The 18,325-nt window shown below is 42.3% G+C and overlaps 1 protein-coding gene across 6 annotated transcripts in view; it reads right to left on the bottom strand.

Annotated features, from left to right (window-relative positions):
• Positions 1-18,325, bottom strand: part of Dclk1 (doublecortin like kinase 1) — a 299,253-nt gene that overhangs the window by 84,521 nt on the left and 196,407 nt on the right. For all 6 annotated transcript variants that reach the window (XM_031373869.1, XM_031373868.1, XM_031373871.1 and 3 more), the window contains exon 5: positions 3,616-3,732. In XM_031373869.1, coding sequence (XP_031229729.1) covers positions 3,616-3,732 — 117 coding nt within the window. The remainder of the gene's footprint in view (positions 1-3,615; positions 3,733-18,325) is intronic.

Here is an 18,325-nt window from a genome sequence, read left to right as displayed (position 1 = left end):
AGTCTAGTGGGCTCATTAAAATTTCTCTACATTTCTCCAGCTTTGATTCTGCTCTTATCTGCATATGTTGCATAAAATATTTTATATATCTGTAAAAAATGTAAAATTTAAACAGCATAAATAAAAAGACCAAGATTTCTGGGAGTCACGCATAAGTAAGTTTTATGCCTGGGTTGTATGAGACAGTGTTTCAGTCATAGAAGTTCACGGGCTAAGGTTTTTCTCTTCTGAATGTCCTCCCTCACATCTCTAGCTCTCAGCACTGACCTCCACAGAAAGTCTCTGTTCATGATTGAATACTTGTTGCCATGAATGTTTTTATACAGCACGGGCAATGTGGTTATCTCTCCATAGTCTTGTGGGGTTGGTTGTTTCCTCCTATGAATACTGCAATTTACAGATATTCAAGTTTCATACAATATGTATCTGCATATGATCTATGCATAGAAGCTTATGTAGATTACTTACAATAACTGTAAAAGCATAAATTCAACACAGCACAGATAGTGGTTATATCTCATTACTTAGGGAATAACAACCCCTAAAATAAGCTACATATTCTGTACAGACGCAATTTTTTTTTCCTGAGTATTTTTGACCCATGGTTGATTGAACTGACAAGGGAGAATCTACAGACACAGTGAGAACTGTCCTTAAGAATGTATACTTCTGAAGGTGGGGGTGGTTCATTTCCTCATTGTTGACTTGAGGGTTGTGAGACTTCTGGGGGGTGCTAAGTATGTTTGCCATGATAATCTATGAAGACAGAGATTCAAAGTAGAAGGATGTAACTTAACAAAAAGTTGTCTATGTATATTCCATGTAATAGAAAAGTTCTAAGGCAAATCTCCCTCCTCACTGTCAATGTTCTTGTAATAGATCCAAGGTAAGGTCTACATTTCAAAATCTCTAAGTTTTAGGAAGATGGCAATAATGCAGTTTCAAGTTAGGCCACTCTGGTTTCTTCATACCTTCCATACTATGAAACAATATGACAGTAAACTAAACTCTCTTTATTTAAATCAAATCAGTTCATATTATAGCCTCTCTCTCTCTCTCTCTCTCTCTCTCTCTCTCTCTCTCTCTCTCTCTCTCTCTCTCTTTGTGTATGTGTGTGTGCATGTGTATGAGCATATATATTTTTAAGATTGGTTCTAATGCTTTGATTCAATCAGGAATCTGCGTGTTCAAATGCTAAAGGTCCTTGTCTCCATTTGGTATTTTATCCATCAATAAAGATGCCAGCAGCTAATGGCTAGGCAAAGGGATACAGGGTGGGAGTCTTAGAGTTGTGTGGGCTAGGACTCACAACTGTCACTGAACCTAAAGCTTAGTCTATTTCAACAATGTCAGTTGGCCTCCAGGCTCGGGAATTCTGCTCATATTTGACCTCTATGTTGGCATCACAGGCATATGGGGATATGCCTGGCTTTATTATATGGGTACTAGGAATTCAAATTCAGGCCCTTGTCATCAAACAGTGGACAAACTAAATTCTTCCAGGGGAATTTGAAATACAACAGGTTCAGAATCACACTGTCATGTCCATGTCTATAATTAGACTTTACACCAGTCAAGAGGCCGTCTATACATTGAATCACTTAGAGGTCCATATGGTAGCTAGGATGGTTCTGGCAGCTTGTAGACAAGAAAGATGAAGACAGGAATCTACCTTTGTGAGGCCAAGAGAGAAAGACCAGCAAACCATGTCTTTCTTCCCCAGTTAACCAGAGTCAAGTGAGTTCTCTCTGCTTGTTTCCTTTCTGTTACCAGAATCCAGTGGTACTTAAACTTATGTATACTTCAGAATTACCGGGATTGTTCTAGAGACTTTAGCCTGCATGGCCCCATTCCAGAGTTTCTGAGTCAGTGGCTTTGAAATGGTGCTCAAGGCTTTATATGCCTGGCATGTTCTCAGGTGGTGGTAATAAAGCTGAGAACCACTTCTTCACTGTTGCTTGAATTGTGACAAGTAACTCTTCAATTGAACTTGCCTGAAAGACTGCTCAAGCAGAGATTCCTTAGCACTTAGAGGATGGGGTCATCATGTCAAACTACCTCTTCCCTAGCAACTCTCATGAGCTATAAACTTCAGGTCTTGGGCTTTAGCAAAGTCTTATTTCAGGTTCTATCCTATCTAGATGAATGGTGCTGAGCAAGGAGCTCCTTCCCCACCCCCCTCTGCTTATACTTAAAACCAGCAATAATGAACTATGAGCTTGTCTTAAGTGCCAGCCATGTTTTTGCCAGCCCACACTTCTGACTGGCTATGTGGGAAAAGAACAGCATCTTATTTTACCATCAGAATAAGTGTTGAGCCTCTGAGGGTTGACTGAGGGTTGACTATGGAGAAGCAGGAAGAGAAAGAGTCTCAAAAGGGGTGTGAGTCTCAGAGAAACAGCCCATTAATGTTGTCTTTGAGGCAGCCAAGCCAGGTCCTTTATGTAACTCCTTCTGGGCCTGTGTGAAGCCAGAAAAAGCCTCCCTTAGGTCCAAAGATCTTCTGCACTATTTTGTAGAACTCCTCATCATGAAATCATGCGATAGCCTTGTTGTGCTTGCCATTGATAATTCCTTTCTTTTCTTTTCTTTTCTTTCTTTCTTCCTTCCTTCCTTCCTTCCTTCCTTCCTTCCTTCCTTCCTTCCTTTCTTTCTTCCTTCCTTTTTTCCTCCAAGACAGGGTTTCCCCGTGACAGCCCTGGCTGTCCTGGAACTCACTCTGTAGACCAGGCTAGCCTTGAACTCAGAAATCCACCTGCTTCTGCCTCCCAAGTGCTAGGATTAAAGGCATGTGCCACCACTGCCCAGTTCCATTGATACTTTCTATCTCAACATTTATATCCTTTAACCATAATGAAACACATGTTATACTTGAGACCAAAAGTCAACACTTCCTAACTGACTTGTGTTTATCTTAAGACCAGAGAAAGTGGGAAGTAAAATGAATTAAGTTCTTCTATAGGTGAATAGTACTATAAATAATAGCAAAAAGTTATAACTGCAAAGCAGCATATATGAATATACAAAATAACATAAATGCATACACAAGTCAATTAACTAAAGAGATCAAAGGAGATGCTAACAAATCCCAAGACACTTCCAACAGCAACATCTGAGTCCATTCAGAAACTGACCCAGCTGAGGTCTTGCAGTGGCACACCTCCCCAGGTCCCAACATCTTATTGCTTTTAGCCCCACAGCCAAATGAGGTATCTCAGGCCAGTGTCACAAGCATGAGAAACAGGTTCAGCAAAGACAAACTGGAAACCCTCCATAAGCCAGCCCCAAGTAGAATCAGTTCCCCAGTGGAAATTTCTAGACCCGGAGAGAGATGAGCCAGGTGCAAGGTGAAGCAGCTGGTGAAGCGCTTCCATTTGGAGCAGCTCTGTGTTTCCTGAGTCTCAGTAAGCCTGTTTTTCTAAGTTTGATTTTTTTTTCCCCTTACAGCTAACATGCTAGACTTGGGCAAATCTGTTCATCCGCTTGAACACATTCTAAAATTATAAACCAGAATCGACGCCTGCTGGAGATCCTCACGCTCTAGCCCCACACAGCCTCAGCTGCGGCTGCGTCAGAAACCAGGCAGTTGCTTGGGAGGTTTCTTAGTGTCTTTACCTGAGCTGGTGGAGGCTGGGGACTTGCTTCTCCGGGAAGGTCCTGGGCTCTTGGTTGTGCCCCTGCGGGACGCTGACGCTATTTTGGTGTAAGAAGTTGATTTCACCACTCGACATTCTGGGGAAAGAATGAGAAGACACATGAGGGTTGAGGGACAGCCAAGTCAGGGAAGCTCCAAGCCTCCAAATTTACATTACTTTGCAATAGTATTGTGAATAATTTGGGATAGACTGATAGAGGGGTGCTTTCATTGGCTTTCTATCCATGGGCCCCGCCCATGGCTTTCAAACATGGGCTTTTGTGATTTTACCCATGAGTTCCTTTTTCCAAATAAAATGTTAGAAAGTTCAACTTTCCAAAGAAAGAAATGTGAGGGAAGACTCCACCCACTTTGACAGTCCCCAATGTATTGTCCTGGGTCCTTACAGAGATAACTGTGCATCTGTATGATATGTGGGAACTAGAGGAGGGTGTATATATAATCAGGTGTTATGATCCTGCTTACAAGGATATGGTGACCTTCAACATATCATCATGAAGGTGCAAGAAAGCTTGCTTTGCATCTATAAAATTGCCTTTCTGAGAAGATGAAAAATAATCTCTATATTTAAATTCTCAGTTTTCATGTTCATTAAATTCAGTGCTAAGTACTATAAATAATAAAAAAAAATTCCTATTTTTGTCTTCATGAAAGGTCTGGGTTGATTATGGCATGCAAATCCACATATCTTGCTTCCAAGAATCCATAGTTAATAATTGAAGCCTATGTTTTGAAATAATAATCAATTAGATTGAAAAATCTGAAGTATACTAAGATTACCTGATAACCCATGATCAAATTATGCCTTATTTTTAAAGTTCTAGAATATTTTTCTAATCATTTGTGTTTTTAAGCAATAAAGAGAGTTAATCTACCTATTGGTCTATAGCTAACCCTCTTTCATTTCAGTAGCTCTTGAGAGTGCTAGTTAATTTTTTCCTCAACCTGACATAAGCTAGAATCATTTGGGAAGAGGGAACTTCAATTGAGAAGTGTCTGCATCATGTTGGCCTGAAAGCACATCTGTGGGACATCTCCTTGACTGATGGTTGACGTGGTAGAGTACAGCCCACTATGGCCAGTGCCACCTCTGGACAAGGTGGTCTGGGGTGGTATAAAAAAGCAAGCTGAGCACACTCCAAGGAGCAAATCAGTAAACAGCACTCCTCTAAGGTCTCAGCTTCAGTTCCTGCCTCCAGGTTCCTGCCCTGCTTCAGTTCCTCCCTTAGCTTCCCTCAATGATGGAAATGACATTGGGGAATGAATACTCCAAATAAACCTTTTATCCCCAGGTTGCATGGTCTCTGTCACAGCAACAGAAGAGCAAACTAATTCACGGGCCTTTACACACTGACATTTGATAGCTGTCAAGCATTTTGCCACATAGAACATTCTAGCTCACTTAAGCATTTAAACTTTAAATTTTAACTGCTTTCATCATTTTGTTATGGTAATAACTCAGTAGTATCCCCATAAATGAGCATTTACTCACCTGGTTACTTCCCTCATCAACATTTAGTCCTTGAAACTTGAAATTCAATTTTGAGTAACTAAAAGAATACATTGTACGTGCTCAAAATATTTGCTGAATGAGTGGATTGGAAGATAAGAATTTTTCCCTTATCTCTTAAAAAAATTACCTTTATATGTTTTGAGTATGTGTACCTGCTTGCCTGTATGCCCACCATATACATGCAGTGCCCATGGAGGCCAGAAGAGGGCGCTGGATCTCCTGGAACTGGAGTTACCAATGGTTGCTACCTGCCCGGTGGTCTGCTGGAAACCCAGCCCTTAATTGCAGAGCCATCCCTCCAGGTTCCATAAATTCTTAAAAGCCCTTGTCCTGTATCTGGTGTCTCACTCCAATCATGCTTTCGTTGGCATGTGATAGTTTTTCCTGATCCCTTGTGGTTTAGCATTTTTGTTCTAATTTAGTTTTGGAATTTTTCTAAGCAAAATTAAGATATCATTGCTTAAGATCTGAAGTGTGTTTGTTGCCAGTAATGTTGTAGATTTTTATTTTTTTACACACATAGTCATTATGTGTATTTCTTTTTCTTCTTCAATGGCCTATTATGGGCTTTGCTTGCTTGAGGTTGAGAAAACCTTTTATTTATTGTTTTGTAAGAATACATGGTGGTGCATGCCTTTAATCCCAGCACCTGGGAGGCAGAGGCAGGCTGATTTGAGGCTAGCCTGGTCTACAGAGGCAGAGACAGGCTGATTTCTGAGTTCGAGGCTAGCCTGGTCTACAGAGTGAGTTCCAGGACAGCCAGAGCTACACAGAGAAACCCTGTCTTGAAAAACCAAAAAATAAAAAAATAATAAAAAAAATAGAATACATGTTCTATATTGAACTTTTATTCTTTATTTAGTCTATCATGCATAAAATGATGTTAGTAACATATTTCTCATTGTGGGAAGTTGTTGAAATATGTTAACTTTTTGAATCTTCAAGTGTAGTATTAAAAATTAAAGAAAGGGTCTGGGGATTACCTAGTATTCTCAAGGTCCTGGATTTAATCATCAGAAGCATACACGTGTACACACACACACACACACACACACACACCTCTAATCTGTTAATTTTTTCATTATACCTTTTAAGTTAAGAGTTCACAATTCCAGATCTAACACTGGTACCTGGTTTCATGTTGACAATATACATCCCTATCCATGTAATTTGCCATTTTCTAAGTTATGTATCTTTTCCTTCTCTGTTTTGAACAAGGTGGTCATCATTGCCTAGTAAAAGAGAAACAGATGTGCAAAAGAAACATCAATGCTACAAGGCTAGAAACAAGAAAGAAGATTAAAAACAAGCAAACCAACCAAAAACCAAGCTGCTCTGATAGGCTTATCAACACAAAGCCAAAAGGAACGATCAAGAAAACCTAGCAGTATAACATTGAAATACAACCCGAAACAGTGAGTTCATTCACATGCTATGGGACTGCAATGGCTTAGATTGTGTCCCAAGAGGTTTTAATTCACAAAGCAAAGCCTTGGAACCAGAGAAGAAAACCTCAAATTAGCTGTCCTCACAACTGACAATGCATTCTGGAGTTTGTCCTAGATTTTGGACATCCGCCCTGTCTTCTGGCAGCACATTAGCAACTAAACTGAATCAGCACGGTGTGGCTGGTCTATGGGCATGCCTCCAGTTACATTTTTATCAAGTGCCCACTATGTGCCAGGCACTGAGGGCTGCAGGCAGGGTGATGAACAACACAAAACTGGAGTTTGCAACACCAACTGGCAGCACAGCCATTCTCTCTCTCTCTTTCTCTCTCTCTCTCTCTCTCTCTCTCTCTCTCTCTCTCTCTCTCTCTCTCTCTCAACTCTTCCTATTTTAAATCAAAATCAAGGCTGTAATGAGGGCAGGATGAAGATGGCCAGGTTCTTCATTAAGGTCTGGAGGCCACATAAATTTAAAATAAGTATTTTGGAAGTTCGGTTAGCAAGAGTGAGCATTCAAACATAAAGTTACCAGATGGCACAGATTGTTAATAATATCCATCTTTGAGCTCTAACTATGAATTCAAATGTTGGTTTCAGGGTTTTCCTTGTGCTGTTGGTTACAGGGTCCAGAATTTCTTGCTGGGACTCTGGCTACCAGCACAACAGTACCAGTCTTGACACAGTGAGTTGGGATTCTTCCAGCTACAAGATAGCTTACGCAGACAGTCTATAGTATATAGAAATATACTAGATAGTTTACTTACACAGCTTGGTCTGAGGAGAGCAAATGAAGGCACATCGGTAGGTTTTTGAATTTAGCTCATACTAAATTATTAATCAGTCAGATCTCTCCATGGTTTACTCTGCTTCATTCTGTTATTCTGTTGAGTGCTAACTGGCCTGTGGATTTCTAAAGAATGAGGACTAGCTGCCCAGCCAATAAGAGCTGAGTTGGTATTTGTCCTGTGAGAACTTATGTAAACTCCAAGTATTCACCTGAGTGACCCACCAGCTACCTTTACAAATGAGCAAAACAGAGTCTCTGAGAAACACGTGATACACATCAGAACCCAAGCCTCTACACTGGTGGCTTTAGCCCCATTTCCATATGTGGCATTGGACTTTAACTCTCCTTCTCCATTTGTGACAAAATCCTGGGAAATTCGTATCAGCGACTGGGGGTAGGGGAAGGTGACTGAGTAAAAAAATTGTGAGTCATAGGAATGGTGGCAAGAAACTAGTTAAAAATTCAAGACACTAAACCCAACTTTCCACTGACATGTCCAAAGATGTCTCACTCCAAGATGTAGAACTGTGTAGAAGGAGCAGTGTGAAGGCTGTAGAGTCTGAGAGGGGACCACAGGCATGCCACCTGTTCCCCAGGGAAGAATGAGGCTCCCTGAGTCATACTGGGGATCCGTCTAATTCTGAAAGATTGGGTTGAGCAACAGAAAGAGACACAGCACAAAATTATGGGAGCGGTTTTTCTGTTCTCTCTTCCAGCGTCCAAATAAACCCAGTTAAAGAGTATTATGGGCCTGGGGGTTGGGGAGGCGGCAGCAGTAAGGGGCAGAGACCTCCAACAGCTCCCCAGTTAAATTTTTAAGTTTATTTTTTAAATTGTTATTATATTTTATAGTGGTAAAAAAAATAATATGTCAGGAGGAAAAAAACAAATGAATTCCCCTAGAGAGAATGTCAGGATCCTTGTCAGTTTAAAACCACAATTTGAAACATGGGGAACAATCTGACCTAAATGATCAGCAAAGATAATGCCTTCTTGTTCACATAAAGAACATTGTCATCGTCTCCTGCAAGGAAGAAATTGGTGCCTCACATATGGGGGCGCCCACCCTTCAGCAACCACATCTTTCTTTTTTTTATGATTGGATCACATCCTTGGACATTACTGATCAATTCTGTGAGAGGTGGCATGTCCTCGTGGAGATTCTAGGCAATTCAGATGTTCCTCAAACACACATGGAAAGATGATTGTATCAAAGATCACGGTCTACTGAATGTACAGTTGTCTTTTGGTGTGTGTGTGTGTGTGTGTGTGTGTGTGTGTGTTTGGTTTCAGCCTCACACCATATATACCAAAGTCCATGAACACTGAAGTCTCTTATGAAATGGTATCATATTTAATAAGGCCAATTTGTAGTCTATGCGCAATTTAAATCACCTCTAGGTTAGTAAACTACAATGTAAACTGTGGCTATATGTTATTATTTAAATAATAACAATGAAGAAACAGACATGTACATTTGAATGAAAATGTCCCCCCATAGGGCCAGGTATTTGAAGAGCTGGCTTTCCATTGGTGCTGCTGTTTGAGGTTTGGGAGGTATGGCATTGCTAGAGGAAGTATATAACTGGGGTGAGCTTTGAGAGCATACAACCTGGCCTTACTTCCACTTTGCTCTCTCTGCTTCTTATGTGTGGTTGGAGATGTGAGCTCCCAGCTTCCCACGCCTGCCTCCATGCCTGGTTCTTGTTGACATACCTCCATGCCATGATGGATTCCCTTCCCTCCCGAATCATAGGCCTCAAAATCTCTTTTCTCTATAAGTTTCCAGGGCCATAATATTTTGTCACAGCAACAGAAAAGTAGCTCATGATATGGTTTGGGTCTGCAGTGTTTTCGATGGTTCCTGAGTTGAAGGGCTTGTCTCCTTTTGGCGGTGTTTATCAGAGGGCATTGGGTCTCGAGGGCAGTGACTTCGTCAATGAGTATATCCATTAATACTGGATAGACTGTCAGCATGCAGGGCCTGATCACAAGTAAGCGGCCACTGTGGACATGACTTTTTGGATTCCTTCTCTCACTTTGCTTCCTGGGTGCCATGAAGTGAAGAGTCAGCTTTTTTTCTGCCTCGTGTTTCCCTCATGGGGGCTCTGCTTTACCTCAGGCCTCAGAGCAACGATGTCAAGTAATCACTGGCTGAAAACAATGAGGCAAAATAAAGTATTCCTCTTTTCAATTGTTCCGCTGAAGCATTAGTTTTGGTCACGGAGGGCTAATACAGTACAGATAGATTGTAAGTTTCTGGTCCTGGGGACTTAACCAAAGGATGCGAACATGCTAGACAAGTGTCCTGTTGTAGTGAGAATACTGGTTTCTTTAAAACCCCATTTATGTTATGAGAATATATTTTTGTTTCTAATCCCAGGTGTGCAATATGGGGCTGCTTCAGATTGTCCACAGCAGCTAACTATAATTTGTCTCATGCTCTGGCAGAAGGGTGATCTTGCCAGCTGAAGATAGTTTATATTTGGTTGGAATTCTGAGGAGTCTTGAGATAGTATAAAATGCCAGAATCCCAAGAGAGGCTGTGGCTGCTCCCCCTGCTGCTATGGTTTGTCAAGAGGTCATGAGTAAAAAGATACGAAGAAGAAATTGGATATCCTAAGGACAAAGGTCAACATTGCCCCCCCAAAACTCGGCAGCCCTAATCAGCAGGAAGAAGTCTAAAGAGATCTAAGTCCCTTCCCTCCCTCCCCCCCAACCTTCTTTCTCATCCACCTAGTATTGGGAGGTTGGGAGGGACTGGAGTGGAGAAGGGTGGTAGGAAAAAAAACTCAATGAAGTTGCCGAAAGTCAAGATATATCCTGCTAACTGTGCTCCACTCCTAGTCACAGATGAAACAAAAAAAAAATACAACCCGTGGTTTGCTTGGTGGAGCATGTGATGTGGAAGGTCAACTATGAATGGGTGCTCCCAAAGGCCAGAGTTCTGAGGTATGGTTCTGAGTATGATGTTACTGGGAGATGGTGGTACCGTTGAAAGATGGGACCTAGAGAAAGTCCTTAGATCACTGGGGATAGACCATTAAAGGGGATTGTTGGACACTACTTCTATCTACTTTCACCTTGAGATGTAAGCAGTTTGTTGGGCCACATGCTCCTTCTGTGATATGTCACTCTTGTCAGGGGCCCAAAACAAGAGCCTTGCCCAGTTTTCCCTTGGAATCCAAAGAAGCAGAAGTCCAAACAACCTTTCCTAAGCTAATTGTCTCTGACACTTCTGCACAGAAACACAAAGCTGACTAATAGGTGTAGAAAATCACACTGAATTTGTGAATATGTTCACAGGTGAGATGTGATGCCACCTTTGCTTTGGGAATGTTCCTACCTCAGTCTCTGGGGTGAAAGTCACCATTCACTAGCTGGTCTACATGCTTCATACTGATACTCACTTTGTGGATGTCCTGAGGATTTGAGTAGATAGAAGTTAAAGGATCTCTCAATTCATTCAGGACACTCCAGAAATGAGACAACACAGAGGGCGAGGTAAGGGAGGGGTGGTAGATAGTCTTTGGCAGTGTTCCTAGTGGCAAGAGAGTCTCCACCTAGGCAGATTCTCCCTGTACTCAGAAACAGTTGGTAGGTAGGCTGAAGTGCTACAGAAGGTGTTGAGGGATAGAATTGGCTCCAGAATTGCACAGCAGTGCCAGCAGCTCACCTGTGAGTACACAGAATCAACATCAAGAGGTCACATGCACAATCTTGGCCAAGATACAGTTGACCATCTCTGGTTGTCTAGACAACCCTGATGATGGACTTTATCCTGGGTAGCAAGAACTCTTTAAATAAATATTTCCTATTACAATTATCTCATTTTAAAACCAGTCAAAATAAAACCATTCTCAAGCAGAGGCCTCTCCATGTATCTCATCTGCATTTCGTCGTTCTGAGCTGTTGAGATGATTCGAGTTCCCAGAATCCATTATGAGCAGTGGATGCTTTGTGCCCTATTCTGATGACAAAAGCAAGATCCCTCTTCATTTGGCAAAGGTACAGAGCCTCCATCTGGAATAATATCCATCTCTGTTCCTATATGCAAAAGAATCAGGAAGCACATTTGGTTTAAGCAATTTTCATTTTAAAAAGTGGCATAAAACTCTTGAGGAGGAGAGAGAGAGAAAGCGAGCTGGCAATGCTACCTGCTAACGCTTCAGAATGTTGCCCTGAGATGTTCATGTTCTCTGAGTTGGAGGAAGCCTCTGTGAATGTCAAGGTCAACAATGGTTACTCAGTTGACCCTTGGTTTCACTCTCTCCTTAGATAGCTGAAAATGGCTGTCCAGCCCTCCCAAGCTCTTCTAACGCCTAAAGGATTCACCAACTTCTGCCTCATGGATGTTGAAACCTGACCACCCTCAGTCTGCAGCTGGCCTGTGTGGGTGAGCCAAACAGAGCATTACAGTGTTCTCTGACGACTAGAGTTTACTTCTTATGGTAATGTAATGGTTTTCATGCTTCACAGCAGCTTTGAAGGCAAATGCATGCTCCTTGCAAGAAGGGGCTGGCTATGTGTGTCTTCCCAGCTGCGTGCTCCAGGATGGACTGAGTCCCTGCCCATGTTTCTGCCCACCTGAGTCCACACGGAAACTTCAGTGAGATTCCATCTCTGCTGCCTGCGGTGGAACAAATGCTAACTCCCCAAGCTCCATATGCAGCATGTTTAAGATGAATGCATCAAGATTGAGACATTCTAACACAAAGAATAGAAAATAATAGAAAACAATAACTTCATTATTTAATAAATTGTGTCTGGAGCAAAGGGATGCGGAGGCAAAGGCATAAGTTTGGTGGTTTCACAGGAGAGTAAAAGATCCAGCAGCTGAGATTTTACAAGTGTCTTCTAAAAATATAGACACGTGTGGCTGAAGCATCTAAGGGTGCTGCACAGTTTTCAGAACAGCAGCTAAGCACTTCAGTTGGTGCCCACGTGCTGGCACCCCTCGAGACTTCCAGAGGCCCTGGTGACACATTATGTAACATCTGTGAGAGTCTGGATGGCACTGGCATTTTCTACATTAGCTTTGCAAGTTGCTACTCAGATCTAGGGTTTGATAGCAGCAGCGAAGCTCTTTTTTTTTTTTTTCCAAATACTCGCCTGTTCCCTCAAAATCAACTGAGAGAAGCAAATGTCTCTTGTGCAACTGTCCAGAGTTGCACTGCCCTGACTTGGGGAGACGATCTGGCTCCAGGAGACTGCTTGGTAACTCAGGTTCCTACTCTTTTTTTCTATCTCTTCACGTATTCTTATCTGCACAGTCCCTGTGGCTGGCTCATCTCCCTATGTCACCGTTTCAGACCCATGGGAAAGGAGAGAGGAAGACCTCAAAACATCAAGAAAAGCTGTAGATCCTCCCACCACAGCTTTGTTTTCTGAAGTAGATGCTATCTTTTCTTCTTCCCATGCGACGATCAGACTGCCACCTCATCCTTGGCCTCTAACCACTAGCTAACCTCTTCCCAGCTGTGACGATCACAACTATCTCCACGCACGGCCAAATAGCCCATGGTAGGGGATCTGTCCCCTCTGGTTGGGACCCATTACTACTTGTCCCCATTAGGCAGCATTTTCTGGTGCAGCACTAAATTAGTTCTTCCTTGAAAGGGATTCATAAAAGCATTGACCATCACTTGCCTGGGCCCTCAACAATGTGTTTCATATTCTTTCGGCATTTGTAGTAAGACAAGTTCACTCTAAGGCAAATTCTTTCAGTGCTCTGTTACTACTGGATGGCCTGTGCTGCCCTAATGCTTTCCCATTGAGAGTCTGGAGGTGAGGGAGGTCACAGAGGCACAGGGTACAGAAACTTAATCTCTACCCTGCAGAATGTAAACCTGAGTTTTTCAGAAGGGACAGGAGTGCAGCCCAGGAGTACAGCCACACTCTCAGGAAGACAGTTCCCTGCCAGACTGCACGTATTACCTGCCATTATCCTTTTAAGAATGAACTCCCAAGCAGAGGTTCTGAGCCTCTGTCACTGACCCCACACAGAGGAAGTTTTCTCCTTACCCACAGTGATGTGGTTGTTTGTAAACTTCATCATTAAACCTGACATTAGGGCACCCATTGGCTGCAAATGAGATCAGGATCTCATCTTTCTGAGTGTGCAGTGGTCACGCACCTGGTAACTCTGGGTTCCCCATGGGAACCCAATGTCCACCAACAGTGAATACCATCCAAAAAGAAAACCTAAGAAAATCTGTGACTATCCTCTGCTAGTCACAAAGAATCTGCCAGTTAGACAGACTGGAACCCATGGAACCTCAATCAGGTGTTGTCATCGTCATTCATAAGCATTGCAACTGTCGTCACTGAAATAAAAGAAAGCCACCCCCTTCAATGGCTGTAATTTTATTTTTATAAAACATCCTGAGAATCTTCAGTGAGTAGACAGCATAGCCCACAGATGCCTCACCACCCCCCAAAGTGGCATGGCTTCCACATCATTTAGCCCAAGTGTGATGCCTTCTTAATGTATTCAGAAGCCTGACCATGTTGAGACTGAGTAGACATGGAACAATAGCTGAATTATATAAAAACAGGAATCTAGTCCTTGCCATGCTGACCAGCCAGGAAGGCAGCACACTAGAACTCAGAATGATAAAATGATGCTGTCTCTAATCCCAGCCCAGGGAACCAGCCAACTGCTTCCAAATCAACCAGTCCAAACTGGCTGGGGTTTAAGGAGCAATTGACAGCTTCATTTTGTTACTACCTCCAATTTAGGGCTAATGGTCGAAAGGTAAATGTGCCCCCCGAGATGATCCACTTCTAGACAGTGTGCCCACAGCTTCCGGACAGCGACACCCTCCATGTCTCTGAATACCTGAGCCTTTCCTTTCTCCCACTACAGAGCTTCCTGTGCCCCTGCCTGACTCTGAGTTTCTGCCAAAACGCAGATGGTGGAGGCTCACTCTCTGCTATCGTGAGCTCAGAATAAATAGCTTTCTCACTTGGTTGGTCCTCTTCTATTTCTACCACACACATGGCTGTCACACAATCATGGCTAAAGCACCGGGTACTTAGGCCTGGGGAATCTCACGTTCTCACTCCTATCTTAGGTTCTTTTGGCCATGTTTACATACCATGTACAGATATGAATATCATCCCTCTTCCTGTCAAGATCTTTAATTCACTTTTAGAAGCAATGACCCCTTTTCTAAATAAGGTAACATTTACAAATTGGTATGTGATTACAAATTCCAGTGGCTTTTATTTTATCCACCATCATATGCATGAAGTCACTTCGGTAAGAGTCATTTAAAGGATATTTGTCAGGAAAAAGGTTAACCCTTCGACAGTCTCATTCTCCTGTAGAATGATCTTCAAATAATCTCCAGGGAGCCTACCTACCTCAGTGCACTGCCATTTCCTTTGGGTTAGTGATTTTAGTTTTTTAAGTGTGCTAAAAATATGTTTCTAGGTGTTCCCGTGCAAAGAACATTTCCTCTCCACTGTGAACTGCTCCCGTGTAACCTCTACTAAACTTAAATTTATTCTACAAATATTGTCTGCTATTTTAAGTGCTGGGATGTGATTGCTGATTAGTTGTCAAGGTACCTGCTTTCTTGGAACCAAGTGGGAAAAATGACCTGTAAACTGTCAAAGGCAGCAGTATGTGCTGGTTTTTAAGGGATTTGCCAAGAATTAAAAGGATAACAAATGGGCAGTCCTCTACATTGGTGGTCAGAGAGGGTGTGTGGACAAACAGGAATTGAAACTTCAGACACAGGTAGATGCCAGTGTGTCTGAATAGGAAAGATGGAGGCCTGACCATGGGTGGAAGTAATGGATGGATGTAAGAGGTGGGCATGGGCTATAAAGAGGAGGATGAAGTCCACAGAGGATGAGAAGGGACTATGGGCATACGGGGCATCCTGGACCATAATAATCTTAGTTTACATGCTCACTCTCACTATGCTGGTATGTCCTGCTGAGGGGCATATGCAACACAGTGGCTTCCTGTGCCCACATGCAAGAAGGACTCAGCATCTACCACTGTCCATAGCCTTCCTGCAGGAGAAAGAAAAGGCACAACCGTGCCTCTCTCTGAACTTCTCCCTTTAGAACCACTGGAAGTGAGGGTTAAAATCTTACAATTAAAACCACAAATGAGCCCAGTGATGTGTAGCCATGGATCAGGAAGCACCCCCCCTTTTTTTCTCTAGTACAAGGAATAAGAGGAGCACAGAGGAAAACCCCAAGGCTCAGTATGAGACATAATTACATAATGCAGCTTTATAGACAAAAGGAACAAAGTCAAAAGGAAGTGAATTAGCAAAATGAATCAGTCTTTAAAAATTGATTATCTGCCAGCCTGGTCTACAGAGTGCATTCCAGGACAGCCAGGGCTACACAGAGAAACCCTGTCTTGAAAAAAACAAAATAGATAGATAGATAGATAGATAGATAGATAGATAGATAGATAGATAGATAGATGATAGATAGATAGATGATAGATAGATAGATGATAGATAGATAGATAGATAGATAGATGATAGATAGATAGATAGATAGATAGATAGATAGATAGATAGATAGATAGATAGATAATCTGCCCTACTTCAGGTCCTATCCCAGCCCAAGTCAATCGTCTCTCTTCCTGAGATCGGGGTTGATTGAAGACTACCGAACAACAGTCTTCCTTACTCATTGGAGCCCATGAGCATCTGGCTCTCACTAGCTCTGCAGTGGGGAGCAGCTGTCAGCAGTAAGAAGCACATAGATACAAATGATTTAAGAGCTGAGAGCTGGAAAGTGAAGACCCCTCCTCCTTGAGAAAAGGAAGCAAAGGAAACTATCAGCAAAGACACCATAAAAAGAAAAAAAGAGTGAACTGCAGTCAACTTTAATACCCCTCTCCTGTGTGAAGCTCTCTCCTGCCTTGCTTTGTGCCATCTGTTCAAAGAAGTATACATTCTGAGTGTGGTGGCCTTGAACTCAGGCCCAAGTGGGTCAGGGATATGGAGACCTGGACGAGCTTTCTGGGAAGCATAGAGACAAAATTGGATTTCTGGGCAGCACACAGTGAAAATATGTAAAATCCCCAAGTACTGTGCCCTTCAGACAGGGTAAGGACATATGGCTGACTTACCTCGTGCCCTCAGTGTGTTTATGGAGTGTCATATGTGGGTAGCAGTAGAGCCTATTCTTCTATTTACGTACTCCACATTCTGTGCTGTCCATTAGCTAAGACATTTAGGATTGGTATGCTATCTGCTTCCTTGCTGCTGATGTGGTCCATGGATTCACAGCTCCAGGATCCACCTGGGATCTTGCTATATCTTAGGTCTTATTCCAGACAATTATAATGTGTTTTCTAAAACGCACTATTTCTGGCCCTTCATATTCACATTAAAGCTTGGGAAGAAATCATCTATACCTACACAGAGAGGCCCTTGGAATGGTAGTGAATCAGTGTGAATGGTTTGAGGGTGCTTGTGAAAAACCAAGGTGTTAGCCAAAGTGAGCGTGAGTCTGGTACTCCAGTCATCATTTGAGAAGTTGGACCACCAATGGCAATAAATAAAAATTCACAGCTCTAGAAAAGGCCACGTCTTATTTAAAGAACAGGACTTCATATCCTCGCTTCACTCTTCTGATGACACTTCTGGGTGCTTTTGAATACTCAAGTTTCCAAGCCCCTTCCCCAGGTGCTGTTCTGATAGTGTGGGTGTGGAAATTTATGTTTTATGCAATTCTATGGGTAGCTCAGATTATCAGGGAGGTTTAGAGGAAATGCCTTTTTTAGGAAGTACACATTCAAAGGAAATTCCACAGGTTAGTCAGGTAGGGTGCCAGGCAAGATCTCATTCAGATTTTACAAGTCCATCTCAACAGAAGGAATAGGTTTTGGTGATAAGAGGAGCTTGTAGCTAAAGAAGTTTCTAGAAAGAACTTCACCCTCATCTCAATGCCCTGGAAAATGGACACCAAATTTGATTAAGACAAAGATATCCATCATGAAGGGTTCTATATTGGACGAGAAGTCAGCCTGGCCCTCTTAGGGCAAGGATTTTCAATGAGGAGCATGGGCTTTACCATCATTGCTTTCTTGCCTGGAGGCAAAACCAATGCTTGGGAAGAAAATTTCTCAGCTAAAATCATCTTTGAGCCCACACCAACATCAAAACTACAGTTGAGAAGCCAGGATGAAAAACCACAACTACAAAGCCAGGAATAAACCTTTGGATTACTGAGAAGAAGAAAACATCAGAATCGGCAAGAGATGACAAGGCCGTTACATTGATTAAAAAGGATCACGTGGTGTGAAAATAGATGCAAATTCACTTAGCAAAATTTCATTTAACTAACAGGGCACTTAACCTATCATTCTTTGCAGGTGATGTAAATGGATATATTTGGCAGAAGACTAAAAATAAGGAAGGGTCTAATTGGGCATCTTTTTAAACTTTATAGATTTTTAAAGGTTTATGTTTTAGTAATTTCATTTATGTGTATGTGTCTATGTAGATGTATGGCACATGTGTGTGGGTGCCCATGAAAGCCAGAAGAGGGTGTGAGATCCTCCAGTGCTGGAGTTAAAGGTAGATGTGAGCCATCTAGTGTGGATGATAGGAACTGAACTAAGGTCTTGCAATGGGTTAAGTATTATTCTAAGTAGAAGCAAGCTATAGAATTAATAATTTCTTAAGGGTACTGAAGAAGTACATACTCCACCCCCAACAATAAACTTAGAAAAGATTATTAGTGAAAGAACCTTATTGCTAAGACACAAACAAAACCTCATTTCTAAGAGTGGGCCTAGGGCAATCCACCAGAGAAATGAATGCGGCACATAAATAGGGTTCTGCGAATTGGCTGTATCACGGGAGTGGCGACTGTGTGAAGCAAGCTGCATGGAAGACCTCAGGGAACGGGGATGAAAGCGATTCTTCCTTTTTTTT

The sequence above is a fragment of the Mastomys coucha genome, unplaced genomic scaffold, assembly GCF_008632895.1.
Source record: "Mastomys coucha isolate ucsf_1 unplaced genomic scaffold, UCSF_Mcou_1 pScaffold16, whole genome shotgun sequence".
Lineage (NCBI taxonomy): Eukaryota > Metazoa > Chordata > Mammalia > Rodentia > Muridae > Mastomys > Mastomys coucha.
Note: the sequence above shows the minus strand (reverse complement) of the source record. Positions and strands in the feature narration are given on the sequence as shown.